Consider the following 14,915-nt stretch of genomic DNA (forward strand, 5'->3'; position numbering starts at 1 on the left):
CTCTAGTTGGATGGCACTTCTTTTAGTATTGTAAAATTAGAACCAAACCTGTTGACTTCTTTCATAGATTTCTCCATCAGACCCCTTCCAGAAGCAACTTTGAGTCTCCTTGTGGAGAGGAAAAGTGGGGTATAAATAAACATCATAATAATAATAATAATAATAATAATAATAATAATAATAATAATAGCCAACATAGCCAATGACCATTTTGGCTGAGAGATTCTGGGAGCTAATCTATAAAGAGAATCAGCATTTTGCTGTAGTGTGAACGTTGGATGAAGACTCCAGGAGGTCAGATTTCAAATACTATAGAAATCCACTGGGTGAACATAGGCAAGTCAGGCACTCTTAGCTTCAGAGGAAAAAATAGCAGATTCCATCTGGAAGAAAATTGCTGAGAATATCCCATGAGAGAGTCACTTTTGTTGTTATGGACCTACAAGTTGATTTCTGACTTATGGCACCTCCAAGGCAAACCTATCACAGGGTTTTCTGGGGCTGAGAGTATGTGACTTACCAGAGTCACTCAGTGGGTTTCCTTGGCCAAGCTGGGAATCAAACCCTGGTCTCCGGAGTCATAATCCAGTGCTGAAATGTGGCACCACAAGTTGGAAATGACCTGCAGGCACAAAACAGCAGAATGGTCTTTAAAAATGACTATCAAACTCTGAGAGATACTGCCATGAATCTCCTCCACATTCTGGACATGAATTGATAAAAATTCTCTGTAGATTTTTTTTTGCAATGCTATAGGTTATTTGGAGGACAATGATTTTTATATTCCATCTTCATAAACGTTCCTGACAGTGTCTTTTCTGGTTTGTTTCTTTCTTAGTTTTGGTATCCAGCATGATGGAAAAGAAAATGACTGTGAGCCGGTGGGGAGACGCCCATACATCATGTCCCGCCAGCTGCAATATGACCCCACTCCTCTTACTTGGTCTCGCTGCAGCAAAGAATACATCACACGCTTCCTAGAGTGAGCCTGTTTGGTTGCTTTGCCATTGCCTCACTGTTTTTGAGCTGGTCTTTTTCATAAGCTCTGAGCGATCTTTGGGAATAGATTGCCAACTGCGGAATGGATAATGCAAGTTGCTTTGCCTTGTGACTCTAATGCTTTGATATTGTACTATTACACTAAGTCTGCCATAGCTTTTTTCTGTGATGGAAAGAATTTTGCTGATGGTTGACAATAGATTATATGATAGTACATTCTTTGTGATAGACTACTACATTCTTTGTGCAAGACTAAACATTATGGGTTGGGATTACTCTAAACAACATGCTTAGAACCAGAAGCATTCAGACTTTTTTGGATTTTGGAATACTTGTATCTGGATATACATAATGAGGTAGCTTAGAAATGAGAACAAAACCTAAGATAAATATTTCCCCTTTTATGTTATGCAACCCCCAAGCGCAAACGCGCCTGGTGGGGATGAGGGACAGGGCCTTTTCGGTGGTGATCCCCCTGCTTGTGGAACACGCTCCCCAGTGAGATTAGATCAGCATCCTCCCTCATTTCCTTTAGGAAAGAACTGAAATCATGGTTGTGGAACCAGGCCTTTGGCTAGCAGACATAATGGCACTTTGGACACTGAACTGGACCATATGATTATTATAATAATGGAAACTGCTATATGGTTGTATAACTAATGTTATGTGTGTGTGTGTGTGTGTGTGTGTGTATTGTATATTTATGGTTTTTGTATTGTTGTTCATTGTGACATTGTGGCATCAAATTGTTGCCAGTCTTAGCCTCTCTGAGTCTGCCCCTCCCCCCTTGGGGGTTGAGAAGGGCAAGGTGGAAATGTTGTAAATTATAAAATAAATAATTTTACTTAAAGTGAACCTGTCATTGATGGCAGTTCCAACTTGCACACATGCCATTTCAGTACCCTTTGTGCATGTCTCCAGCCTCACATCTCCTTTCTTTGCACATTGTGTTGTGTATGAGATGTGAAGCTGGAGAGAGACTGAGAATCTGTGAAATGGTGGGAAGCAATTTTTTTGCAACCAGCCATCCGCTTTCAAGGCAGTGGATTGTGGCCTTCCTGCTTGTTTGTCTCTTGCATCCTCAGTTTCTCTCTTTTTGCTGCCAGCAACCCATTTTCACCTTCTGGGCAGCGGCTGTGGCACTTCTGCTCATTCATCTCAAATTCTCTGTCTCTCTCCAACCTCACAAAAATCAAGGCTAGAGAGAGACTGAGAATCTGAAGGACAAACACAGAGGAGTAAAGATAGAATTAGTAGCAAAAGATTTTAGTTTTTGAAGGTTTTCTGGATAAGGAATGTTCAACCTGTAGAGGAAAAACAATTACCGTTTATGTTTAGTATTATTAATAGCAGTACGGAGTAGGGAAAATCCCCTCCAGGATCTCTGCTGCTTTATACCTCTAGTGCAGAGTTTCTCAACCTGTGGGTCGGGACCCCTGGAGGGGTTGCGAGGGGGTGTAGAAGGGATTGGCAAAGACCATCAGAAAACACTGTATTTTCTCTTGGTCTTGGGGGTTCTGTGTGGGAAGTTTAGCCCAATTCTTGCATTAGTTGGGTTTGGAATGCTCTTTGATTGTAGGTGAACTATAAATCCCAGCAATCTATTTTCCCCCAAATCCACCAATGTTCACATTTGGGCATATTAAGTATTGGTGCCAAGTTTGATCCAGATCCATCATTATTTGAGTCCACAGTGCTGTCTGGATGTAAGTGAACTACAGCTCCAAAATTCAAGGTCAATGTCCACAAAACTCTTCAGTATTTTCTATTGGTCATGGGAGTTCTGTGTGCCAAGATTGGTTCAATTCCATTATTGGTGGAGTTCAAAATGCTCTTTGATTGTAGGTTAACTATAAATCCCAGCAATTACCACTCCCAATTGACAAAATCAATCCCCCCTCCCCCACCCTCAGCAGTATTCAAATGTGGGCGTATGGGGTATTTTTGGCAAATTTGGTCCAGTGAATAAAAATACATCCTGCATATTGGATAGTTACATTGCAATTCGCAACAGTAGCAAAATTACAGTTATGAAGTAGCAACAAAAATAATTTTATGGTTGGGGGTCACCACAACATGAGGAACTGTATTAAGGGGTCGTAGCATTAGGAAGGTTGAGAACCACTGCTCTAGTGAGTAAGCCAAGCCACATTAAAGCCTATGAAAAGCATCAGATTTTCAGTGTTGGCATGTAGGACTTAAATACAACACCCCTTCATTGTTTGCTTCCTGCCAAGTCTTATTCATATGGAAACTGCCTCTAAATTTAAAGTTGCTGCTTGGCCACTCTGTCGAATATCCACTGATAGACCTATCCTTCAGGAAACTAATCATATTTAGTCTTCCCAATCATCAGTGTCATTTAGTAACTCTCATTTTAATATTTCAAGATGGGAATGAAAATAATTTTCTCTCCATTTCTTGTACACCATTCACAAATATATATTGCAGAGTCTGGGAAAGTTATCATTTTGGTTTACAGTTTCCCAGAGTCTCTTATGAGGGCTGAGGAATAGATTTATGTCTTCACCGTGTCCCTGGAACCAACCCTACCATTAGTTCAATCTAGGCAATCTCCTCAAATGCAAGATGGGAAACAGCTGTGTCTGTTTCCTCTAGAAATTATCCCAGAGTCACTCAGCCATTTCTTCTTCCTTTTTGATGGGCAAAGCTACATTTCCTACATAGCCTTTCCTGTACCACCCAAACAGGTCTACTGTCTCAGTTGTGATGAAAGAAGTATCTTTTAGTTGGATGAATCTGTTCGTTTTGGTTTCTCCCATATTGACATGGCTTTGATCTCAAATTCTTTCCATCATAGATATGAAGCAATCTGCAGATGTTGGCAAATTCTTATCAAAAGTGAACGGAAACAGAATTCTCACCCATCCCTTATGCAGAGTAACTTGTTTTGGGGACTGTGTTCTGTCACTGTTTTGTAGCAATTGGTCCAAGCTCTCTAAAAATAGCTGATTATCTTTTCCCTAAGATAAGCATGTTTAGTTCCTTCAGCATTCCTTCATATGTCATATATTTCAAACAACTAATTGTCTTCATTTTCTGAATCATCTTGTTAGCGGATACTTTCAGGAAAGATAGTGTTGAAAAGGATTAGCGCTCAATAGACCAGCATTTTCACCTCCTACACACAATTGTATGTACTCTTTCTATCAAATCAACCAAATATAGACAGCATTCTCAGAATGAGGAATTTTCTCCTCTGCTCATTTTTCTGTTTTTCTCCCACTGTTGGCATTGAAAATGAGAAAATAGTTGTCATTTCTGACTTTTCTCAAATCATGAGATAAAGGCTGTTTCGCTATTGCTGTCATTTTTAAAAGAGGTGGGTGTTGCTGTTTTTAGTCAAGAACTTCAAAACTGCTAACATTCAATCTCATCTCTCAAATACAGCCGAGGATGGGGCTTCTGCCTGGATGATGTTCCAAAGAAGAAAGACCTAAAGCCACCTTTCATCGCACCTGGAGTGCTGTATGATGTCCATCACCAATGCCAGTTGCAGTATGGACCCAATGCAACCTTCTGTGATCAAGTAGATGTAAGTTCACTGTTTATCCCTCCCTTGCACCTCAATTTTTTATTTGTGATAATGTAATTCATCTTCTGCATTCTAACTGAATAACTATATTCAAATGAGGGGAAATTCAGCCCTCCAGAAGAAATACAGAGATCAGAAACTTCCCATGTTAAATCATCTACCGTGCATCCCCTGTTCAGATATCAGCTAGCACTCCAGCACCTTAAATCAAGAAATAATTTTCTAAGATCTACAGAGATACCTGCAGGAACACCTCAGCAAACAAGAGTCCAAAAGTGGCAGGGTAAAACCCAGCATCTCAATCAGTGGCTGATACCAGATGAGAGTGACTAGGAAGGCACTGAAAAGACTGCGCTCTGGCACTACAAGATGCAGAGACAACCTTAAGAAATGGGCCAAAAGTGGAGTCCACAACATGTGAATGTGGAGAAGAACAAACCACAAACCACCTACTACAATGCAGTCTGAGCCCTGCCACATGCACAATGGAGGACCTTTTTATAGCAATACAGAGGCACTCCAAGTGGCCAGATACTGGTCAAAGGACATTTAGTATAATGACAAGTTTTTTAAACTTTGTGTTTTTTAAATACACTATATCTGTACCCTCAGTTCGCTTCTGATACAGATATTTAGTATAATACTATGTTTTAAAACTTTGTGTTTTTACTTTTTCTTTTTTCTTTTTTCTTTTTTCTTTTGTTTTTAAATACATTGCAACTGTACCTTCGATTAGCTTCTGATACAATAAATATATAGGAGTGAAGAATTTGCTGATGGATTCTTGCTCCCATGAGCTTCACCAGCATTGCCAATGGCCAGGGATTATGGAAGTTAGAGTGTGAAAACAGATTCCGTACCTTTATGCAAACTCACTTGGGACATGATAGGACCAGGAGATGTTGGGCATTGAGTCAGTTCATTTTCATATTCCTGCTGGTACTATAATTATGTGTGGATGAGCTCCCTCTATAAGCTCCAGCTCATCATATGGGGACATGAGAGAAGCCTCCCACAAGGATGATAAAAACATCAAAATCATCCTGGCGTCCCCTGGGCAATGTCCTTGCAGATGGCCAATTCTCTCACACCAGAAGCAACTTGCAGTTTCTCAAGTCGCTCCTGACACGACAAAAAAAAAGGTAAAATTCAAGTGAATTAAACACTGGAGTTGATTTCAGGTACTTCCTTTCCTCAGAAGACTTGAATATTGTATTGTTCCATGGAGGAAAGTAGTCTCTAGGGGCAGCCATATTTTTTCAAATGATCAGTTGCCAGTCTCCCGTCTTTCCCAATGCAGGAGAATAGCAGCTACATAGACAATGGTCAGGAAATGGCAGAAATAGTTAAAAACATTCAAATCTTGGCTCAGTCATAAATCAGAATGGATAATGAAGTCAAGAAAATAGAAGAATATAAGGACTTTGAAGTGAGCATCTCTGAAAGAACTAAACATGGTCCTCAATTATAAAGTTATCATAAATACTCGAGTCTAATGCACCATTGAATCTAATGCGCAACTCAATTTTCAAAACTCTGACACCAAAAAAGTATTTCTGCTGAATATAATGTACAGCAGCAAAAAGTTCACTCTTTGTACTTTTCCCATTTCAGTTGCTGCATGCTTATCATTCCGTCTTTAAAAACAAAAGTGTTAGAGCACCAAAACTTCCAGCGATTGAAAAGAAAACCTTGTGTTGCATATATTATGTAGAATGAATCCACTTAAACTGCCATGGCTTAATACTATGGAGTCATGGGGGCTGTAGTTTTACAAGGCCTTCTTTGCCAAAGAATTCTGATGCCTCACCAAACTACAAATCCCAGGATTGCACAGCATTGAGCCATGACTCTGAAATTGGCGATTACATCCCTCAAATAGGAGCTCCAGGTGCTTCTGAAGCAGCCTCCACTTTTGCTTTGGCTCAGCAATAAGATTAACATATTATGCAAATCTAATGTGCATCTTAATTTTGGCAAAGTAATTTAACCAAAAAAAGAGGCGAGCATTAGATTTGAGTAAATAGATAATTGAATACTAAAGTCAAGATTGCCCATGCCATCATATTTCCAATTTTTCAGTCTGGTTGTGAAAGTTTGGGCAGTGAACAAAGCTGAGAAGAAAATCAACTCATTTGAAATGTCTTGCTGGAAAAGAGTTTGCAGATACCATTGACTGCCAAAAAGATGAATAAATGAGCAGTACAGCTAATTAATCCTAAACTCCCTTTAGAAGCCAAGATGACTAAACCAAGACTGCTGCACTGCTGGAAATCTCATGAGAAAACAAGACTTATTAGGAGAAAAATACGCTTGCTAAGGTGCTTGACAGTGATGCCTGACAGAGGCTGGATAACCATCTGTCGGGAGTGCTTTGGTTGTGTATTCAGGGAATTGGAAAGATGGCCCTTGGGGTCTCTATGATTCTAAGACAGAAGGTGGTAGACTGCATTCCCAATGGATAGATTCAGCCAAGGAAGTCACAGTTCTAAAGTTTGCTAGAGCTGAGCAAGACAGTTGATATAAGGGTGATTTGGAGATCCTTCATTCATAAGGTCACCATAAATTCAAGGGTTTTTTTCATTGTGTCAGAAGCAACTTGAGAAACTGCAAGTTGCTTCTGGTGTGAAAGAATTGGCTGTCTGCAAAGATGTTGCCCACAGGATGTTCAGATTTTTTACCATCCTTTTCTCATGTCCCTCCCCACATGGGAAGCTGGAACTGACAGGCAGGAGCTCACCCCTTCTTGTGGGTTCGAACTGCCAACCTTCTGGTCAGCAGTTCAGCAAGTACAAGGGTTTAACCCATTGCGCCAACATGGCTCCATAAATTTAAGGTGACTTGATGGCAACTGACAACACAGAGCAGCAAAATGAATTATGAAAGAAAACAGTAGCCAGTGTGTTGATGGGTGGGATGATGGAGAGAAAGATGGTAAAAGTGAGTACTGAACCAAATATGGATACGGTTAAGCGATGATGAAAAGAACATGGAGGCCCCTAATGAGTTATGGAATAATTTAGGTCTTTAACAATGAGAACAAATGGAAGTACAAAGCAAAACAAATAAAAATTGGATGTGTTTGTTGGCATTTTCACATCACAGAAGAGCAACATCTGTGAAATAGCATGTTTGATGGCAAATATGGTGAAACTGAAAAGCACCAGAGCCTTTTATGTACCTTTTTAGTTAAAACAGGTTTGATTTGCAGCTTAGATGGACATGGCTCTGTGTATGAATTGCCTTTTCTGTTTATGTGTTCACACAAAGGAGATCTTTGGTGTATGGCAGCATGGTTCAGTGTGGAAGTCCTATATTTTCCTTGGGCCAGAACCATTGAGACACATATAAATGTTGCTTTATAATTTTCAAATGCTCCAACAAGGAGAGGCTGGTCATAAGATTTATATTTTCCAAAGTGTTGTGGGGAATAAAATCCTAAGAAATCATCAGAACGGTAGATGTAACCTAGTATACTGGTTTGAGTGCGGGACTGAGACTTGGGAGATCCCTGTTCTAATTTCCATTGAATAATGAAACAAACCTAGGACCAGTCACTCTGTCTCAGCCTGACCTATCACATTTCAGGGTGAATTGTGAAAGACACCTGTAATCTTTGGCAGCAAAGTAAAAAAAATGCAGCACAGGAAAACTATGATGGCACACCTGAGCCTTTGAGAAAACTATAGTGTCTGGCTTTACTCAGGGGCTATCTGTATACCTTCTGTTAAGATTAAGACCCTTTAACACAGAGGCACTTTAGGCAAGGTGAAAAGATAACCAAATGAGTTTACTGCAAACAAGAGGAATAAAGCATTAATTCCACCCAGGACTATTATAAAGTAACTTAAAACAATACATTACAAAAGGAGATTTTGCTGGCTGCAGTCATCTCTCTGGAGTCTTCTGCCACTGGTGCAAAGCGATGGTTTACAAGCTGTTGCTTATAAGCTGTCTCAATCTTCTTTCTTGTGAAGCTTCAGCTGGTCAAAAGCTTCTGCCGTCTCTAGGATTGGTGGTATAAGAATACTGCTGAATGCAGGTGCTAATGATGCCTGTTTTGGATTGCTCAGGCCTAGGATTACCAGACAATGCCCAAGCCTCTAAATCACTCTGCTGCAGAAAAAGAGGAGTCCAGCAAAAGAGCTCTATACAGGAAAATTGAATAGATCAACTAACGCTAGCCTCTAGGGCAGTGGTTCTCAACCTGGGGTCCCCAAATGTTTTTGGCCTACAACTCCCAGAAATCCCAGCCAGTTTACCAGCTGTTAGGATTTCTGAGAGTTGAAGGCCAAAAACATCTGGGGACCCCAGGTTGAGAACCACAGCTCTAGGAGTTTTTTTTTAATGCTCCACCAAACACTAATACAAAGGAAGGTGTCTACACTATTGGGAAAACCTAAACGGGGGAACTAAAGCAGAGGAGAGGAAAAGGCAGAGCCAAGACTTCACAAAAAAAACAACAGCCATAAAGTGTAAAGTAAATATCCTATGTATTTGAGGAATGGGAGGGAATACCACTAGTGCAAACATATCTAAGTTTATTTACTCACAACACTCTGGGATCCTTTTTTCTGTAGAGGATATGGAGTTCAGGCTGAAACCTCATGAGTCAGTATGGTAGAAAAGTCAGTGCTGAAAGACTTAAAGTTTGAAAATGCTACTTTACAGCAATTGAAATGCAGTGGAGCACTTGGAATACAGAAAAAGGGAATAAAGAAGTGTACCAAACCTTTTGACCATGTAAACCCTTGACAATATACCTTTCAAAAAAATAATTGAAGTGAAACTAAACTACCGCGCTAGCAGTCACTCCTTGCCATTTCATCGTATTCTCAGCTGATACTCATCCCATGCCATATCTCTGTTTATTATGCCGAAGTGGTTGGGAGCTGTGTCAGCTTACAGGCCTGAAATAAGAACAAAAAAAGCGTACTTTGCAAAAAAATTACTTTCAGAAAAAGGATGCTTATTTTTCTGTATCTTCAAAGGCAAATACATGCTAATGCCAGAACTCAACTCTGGCTCCATCTGCCTCAATTCTAAGAGGTTTAAATAAGGGAGGAATGTTTGCTTTCCACTAATGAAGTACACATTGCTGTGAGTCACTCTTCAGACCTGGTGCCACAGAGGGACATATTTATTCCTTGGCGTGAAGGGACGTTTAGCCACTTCCTGTCTCCCAGGAAATGATGAGAATGAATGACATTGTTTTAGGTAAAGAAAATGTTCTTTCAAATGTAGTCATGCTGATCAACAACACTTGACAGCCGTTAATTCATTAAATCATGAATTAATTAACATTCTTCTGCATTGTGCATAATGTTATAAATATCCTTCATAGAATCACAGAGTTGAAAGAGACCCCCAAGGGCCATCCAGTCCAATCCACTTTAGCTGTGAAAGCACTCCCAACAGATGGCCACCCAGCTTCTGCTTAAAGACCTCCAGAAAAGGAGACTCCACCACCATTCAAAGCAGCATATTCCACTGTTGAACAGCTTTTATGCTCAGGAAGTTCTTCATAATGTTTAGATGGAATCAGTACAAGGTTATTCTGTACCTTACTTTTAAAAAAGTGATCCAATTGAACTGTGGAATCAGGTTTCATGGGGAAGTCTCAAGCAGAGATACCACTCAGTGAGAAATTTCTCACTGTTCCTTAAATCGCAATTGTTTTTAAACACTGTTTGATGTGCTTGTTTTGGTTGCTTCTGCCTCTGTTCGGCTATCAGCCAGCACGACAACACCTCAAATCAAGAAATAGTTATCTAAGAACTACAGGGATACTTGCAAGAACACCTCAGCAAGCAAGAGTCCAAAAGTGGCATGCTAAAACCTGGAGTCACAAGCCATGTCTGATATCCAATGAGAGACACCCCCTGGGCACAAAGCAGGACTTGGCAACTTGGAAGGTGCTGAACAGACTGCACTCTGGCACCATGAGATGCAGAGCCAGCCTCAAGAAATGGGGCCACAAAGTGGAGTCCACAGCATGCGAGCGTGGAGAAGAGCAAACCACAGACCACCTATTAAAATGCAATCTGAGCCCTGCCAAATGCGTAATAGAGGACCTCCTTATAACAATAGCAGAGGCACTCCAAGTGGCCAGCTACTGGTCAAAGGACATTTAGTATAATGTCAAGTTTTTAAACTTTGTGCTTTTTAAATACATTACAACTGTACCCTTTGGTTACTTCTGATACAATAGATAGATAGATAAATAAATAAATAAATAAATAAATGTGGTTGTTTTTGCAGAATATATGCCAGACCTTGTGGTGTTTTGTGAAAGGCTCCTGTCGTTCCAAACTGGATGCTGCAGCAGATGGAACAAGATGCGGGGAGAATAAGGTGACTATGGACTTCTGTCTTAGTAAGAGATAAGGACAGAAAATGTGGCTTATATGATTTGTGTTACTGGTGCTCCAAGAGCTCAAAAGAACAAAAATCCAACACTAAGATATCCCCTGAAATATCTGTTGACTTTTCTGATGCTGAACTTTGTATTCAGTCACATTCTCTTAGAGTAATGTTTCACTGTGATATTAATCTAAAAGACCGACCCTATCTGACACTTTCCTAAAGTTGTCTTCATACCATAATTCTGTTCCAGCAGGCTTTTAACATAGAAGAAGGATAACTTTTTTCTGGTGATATTTATTCTTTTTAAAACTTGATTTAATTGTTGTTGTTGTTGTTTTTACTTTTATGTGGTTTTAATTGTTCTGCAGTTTTATTGTGAATGTTTTAAAAAGTTAATTTGGAAGTTGACTTGGGTCCCACTTTGGGAAAAGTACATCTTCTATTCAATCAATGAATTATTGGAAAAGCAAGATTCTAACTCCCTCCCTTTTCTGTCTCCTGCTGCATTAATTTAGCGTAAAGTTTAATTTAGTGCAAAGAACAATTCAGGTCAAAGAGGGAACGTGGAAGGAGGAGAAAACATTTTAAAAGCAGATGAAAAAGTAGGACAGCAGAAATCTAATCAATCCAAACAGTTGAAAGGTATTCAGATTGTTGCCTCTGCTCAACCAATGAATTAAACATGCTATTAACACATAGAAATGGGGTAAAATATAGGTTAGTCATGGGCCCGGTAACAGTTTCAGCTGTTTAATTCATGTTTTCGTACCATTTGTTTCATTTGGATGGCACGAAACGGTACACACACACACACCAGTACGGAAATTTCAGTGAAACAAAAGGAAAGTGGGAATGGTACCCATTTGGTTGACTGATTTTTGGTGCTTGGCTGCAGGTCTTGGCAGGCATGGGTGCTTTGGGCCTACAAGCCACACAGTGCTTGCACATGTGGCATACAGGCCCAGAAAGCACTCATGCCTGCCAGTGCCTAAAAGTGAGGGACAAGGGAGTGTGGAAAGCCCAACCAGTGCTGCCAATGACACAAAACAATTCATTTTTTCAGATTTGGGATGAAAAAGCTCATTCGGAAAAGTGCCTGTTTTCGTGAAAGGCACTCAAAAACTAAAACTGAGCTTTACGAATGAAAGAAACAGAAACAGATAGCAATTCTACACAAATGCACAAGACTAATACAGGTGTTTGGTTTTTAAAATTGTCTGGACAGGGCAAGCAATTTGTACAGACCTAAAAGATCCATTCAAATATTTCTTGCTTGGTTTCATTTTGAACCCAAGGCAAAAAAAATCTGTGCTTTTCAGTGAAAGACAACAAAATATGAAAGCTGTTCTTTCATTGATATGCAGTGTTGAACAAACTGGTATGGAAGAGGTTGTTTTGCTGCCAATGAGCACATTTTCTGACCCTTTGCCTCTGTTGCTTTGTTGTCCAGTGGTGCTTCACAGGGGAGTGCATAACCGTGGGCAAGAGCCCCGAAGCCGTTCATGGTGGATGGGGGCCGTGGTCACCATGGTCACATTGCACACGGACTTGTGGAGCCGGCGTTCAGACAGCAGAGAGGCAGTGCAATAACCCAGAGTGAGTTTTATCCCAGATCTTTCTTGATACCTCAGTCTTTTTGTAACATGAACGTATTGTTTCCAGAATATTTAATGTCTTTAAACCTCCTTCCATATTTTTATCATTTGCATTAAGGTCAGCAGTAGCAGCCATGCTTGGTGGTCTCCCATAAAGTAAAATAAATTATCAGCCATCATGAACATTACTTTTCCAACAAGTGTTGATTTTGGGTAGGGAGAGTGCTTAGCTTTTATGGCACAGTAGAAATATTTTTGCACTTTCGCAGTGTTGAGGATCTCGTATGCTTCAAGTGCTAATAATGCCAATTAAACCCATTTGAATCCCAGGTAGTAACACAACAAAATGTGGAAAAGGCAAAAGGATGTGAATAGTTATGCAGAACACTGTACCAACCCAGTGTACAGTGGGTCTGCTGCATCACTGGGAATTCAATTCCACAGATGTGGAAAAATGGGTGTGGTCATGCCTCATATGATTAAATGGCAGTGATGTGAATGGGTATGCTATTTACTAATACATGGTTCAATGATTTGTGATTGCGGGAAACTGCCAATCTGGATCACGCAGATTTGAAGGCCCCACTGTATCTCTAAATAATCGGTGCAAAGAACACATACTTTGCAGCCCCACTTATAACTAGCTGATTGACTGCTGTTGGATGGACTTTGAATAGATGGACTTTGGATCAGAGCGATAAAAGCTAGGATAAAGCAGTGGTTGGAGCAGTCTCCTTCAACTTCCAAGTTTGTGCTTTCTGTTCCCATCATAGTCAACTGTGTTGGCGAGAGTCAGAACTTGGAAAATTACTCTAAAGAAGAATTTTAATATATAATAATAATAATAATAATAATAATAATAATAACTTTATTTCTACCCCACTATCATCTCCCCAAGGGACTCGGTGCAGCTTACATGAGGCCGAGCCCATAATACAAGAATACAAGCAATACAAACAGTAACAAATACAGTACAAAGCAATTAAAATAAATCTCATACACAAATATAATAACCTACTGAAGCCATCAATAACTGAGCAATGGCAAGGTGATGCTCTGAATCGCAGACCTATTGGTGTGTCAGCATGCCCCATAAAGTCCTGTGATTCTATGAAATTATTTCCATGACATAGCTGGAGCTGATGTCAGTTGTGATCTCAAACATCTGGAAGGCAACAAGTTGACAAATATTAAGTTAGGAATTGGATGGTTAATTGTGGCTCACAGGCTACATATTCTCCTTGGAATCCCCAAAAGACTGTTTCTGGCCCCACTAAAAAAACCCTATTCTCAAATTTGGACACCAACTGATGTCATTAGAAGAAAGGCACAATATAAATGTAATTGATAAATGTTTATGGTCTTAACATCAAAGCTTCTCATGTCACTTTCAGACCACAATTTGGAGGAAAGTATTGTACAGGAGAGAGAAAACGCTATCGGATGTGTAATATTAAACTGTGCCGAAAAGTCACACCAAACTTTCGGCAGATGCAGTGCAGTGAGTTTGATACAGTCGCCTACAAAAATGAGTTCTACCAGTGGATTCCAGTTTATAACCCAGGTAATGATAGGGCTGGTGGGAAGTTTGGTGGGTAGGCAGGATACAAAGTTAGTCAACAAACATTTCCGTTCATTAAAGCTTTTTGACAATGTGGAGTATGCATTTCTAGGAAAATACCTAAGTTCTCTTTACAATGGTAACATGTTGGAATGGGCTTCTTTTGCTAATTTCTAATTCCTGTTAGCTTTACAGCATTCCCTTCAAAAATATGAGGGGATATTACTCAGTGACAATGTGGTTCTTCAAAGTAGTCTTAAAGGGATGGAGAAAACAACCTTTATCATTTTGTATCAGGCAGCGGGCAAACAAGCTGGGATGAGGACCAGTGTGGTCTAGTGGTTTGAGCTTTGGACTATGACTCTGGAGACCAGGGTTTGACTGAACTTGGGCAAGTCACACTCTCTCAGCCTCAGAGGCGGTAATAGCAAATCTTTTCTGGATGGAAAACCCTGTGACAGGTTTGCCTTTGGGTCACCATAAATCAGAAATGCCTTCAAAGGAACACAACAACATACAAATTATTACTTACATTTGGTTATGTTAGATGGTGATGGTGGGAGTTTTAGTCTTACACCTCTGAAGATCACTCTGGCATGAGTGTGCTTTTCATTACCCAGATAATTCTAATATTACTACATTATCTTAGGAAGTTACTTGACTAAAAATTGGGGTTTTTTTCTTGATAGCGCTTTATGATGAACTACAGAGTTCTTTGGTTCTAGATCTTCAACACAGATAAGGAAGATTTGTTCTCTTCATCAGAATAGCTTCAGATTAGTGTTAAAATGCAAAGATGAGCTACTTTGCTTCTACTTCACACAATGAACATTCTATC

The 14,915-nt window shown here is 39.9% G+C and overlaps 1 protein-coding gene across 1 annotated transcript in view; it reads left to right on the forward strand.

Moving 5' to 3' along the window:
* ADAMTS12 (ADAM metallopeptidase with thrombospondin type 1 motif 12) overlaps positions 1-14,915 on the forward strand; it is a 216,923-nt gene that overhangs the window by 138,475 nt on the left and 63,533 nt on the right. The window contains exons 8-12 of the mRNA XM_060761364.2: positions 839-982; positions 4,411-4,555; positions 10,817-10,909; positions 12,372-12,517; positions 13,911-14,080. Of these exons, the coding sequence (XP_060617347.2) occupies positions 839-982; positions 4,411-4,555; positions 10,817-10,909; positions 12,372-12,517; positions 13,911-14,080 (698 nt within the window). The remainder of the gene's footprint in view (positions 1-838; positions 983-4,410; positions 4,556-10,816; positions 10,910-12,371; positions 12,518-13,910; positions 14,081-14,915) is intronic.

This window comes from Anolis sagrei, chromosome 2 (genome assembly GCF_037176765.1).
Source record: "Anolis sagrei isolate rAnoSag1 chromosome 2, rAnoSag1.mat, whole genome shotgun sequence".
Classification (NCBI taxonomy): Eukaryota; Metazoa; Chordata; class Lepidosauria; order Squamata; family Dactyloidae; genus Anolis; species Anolis sagrei.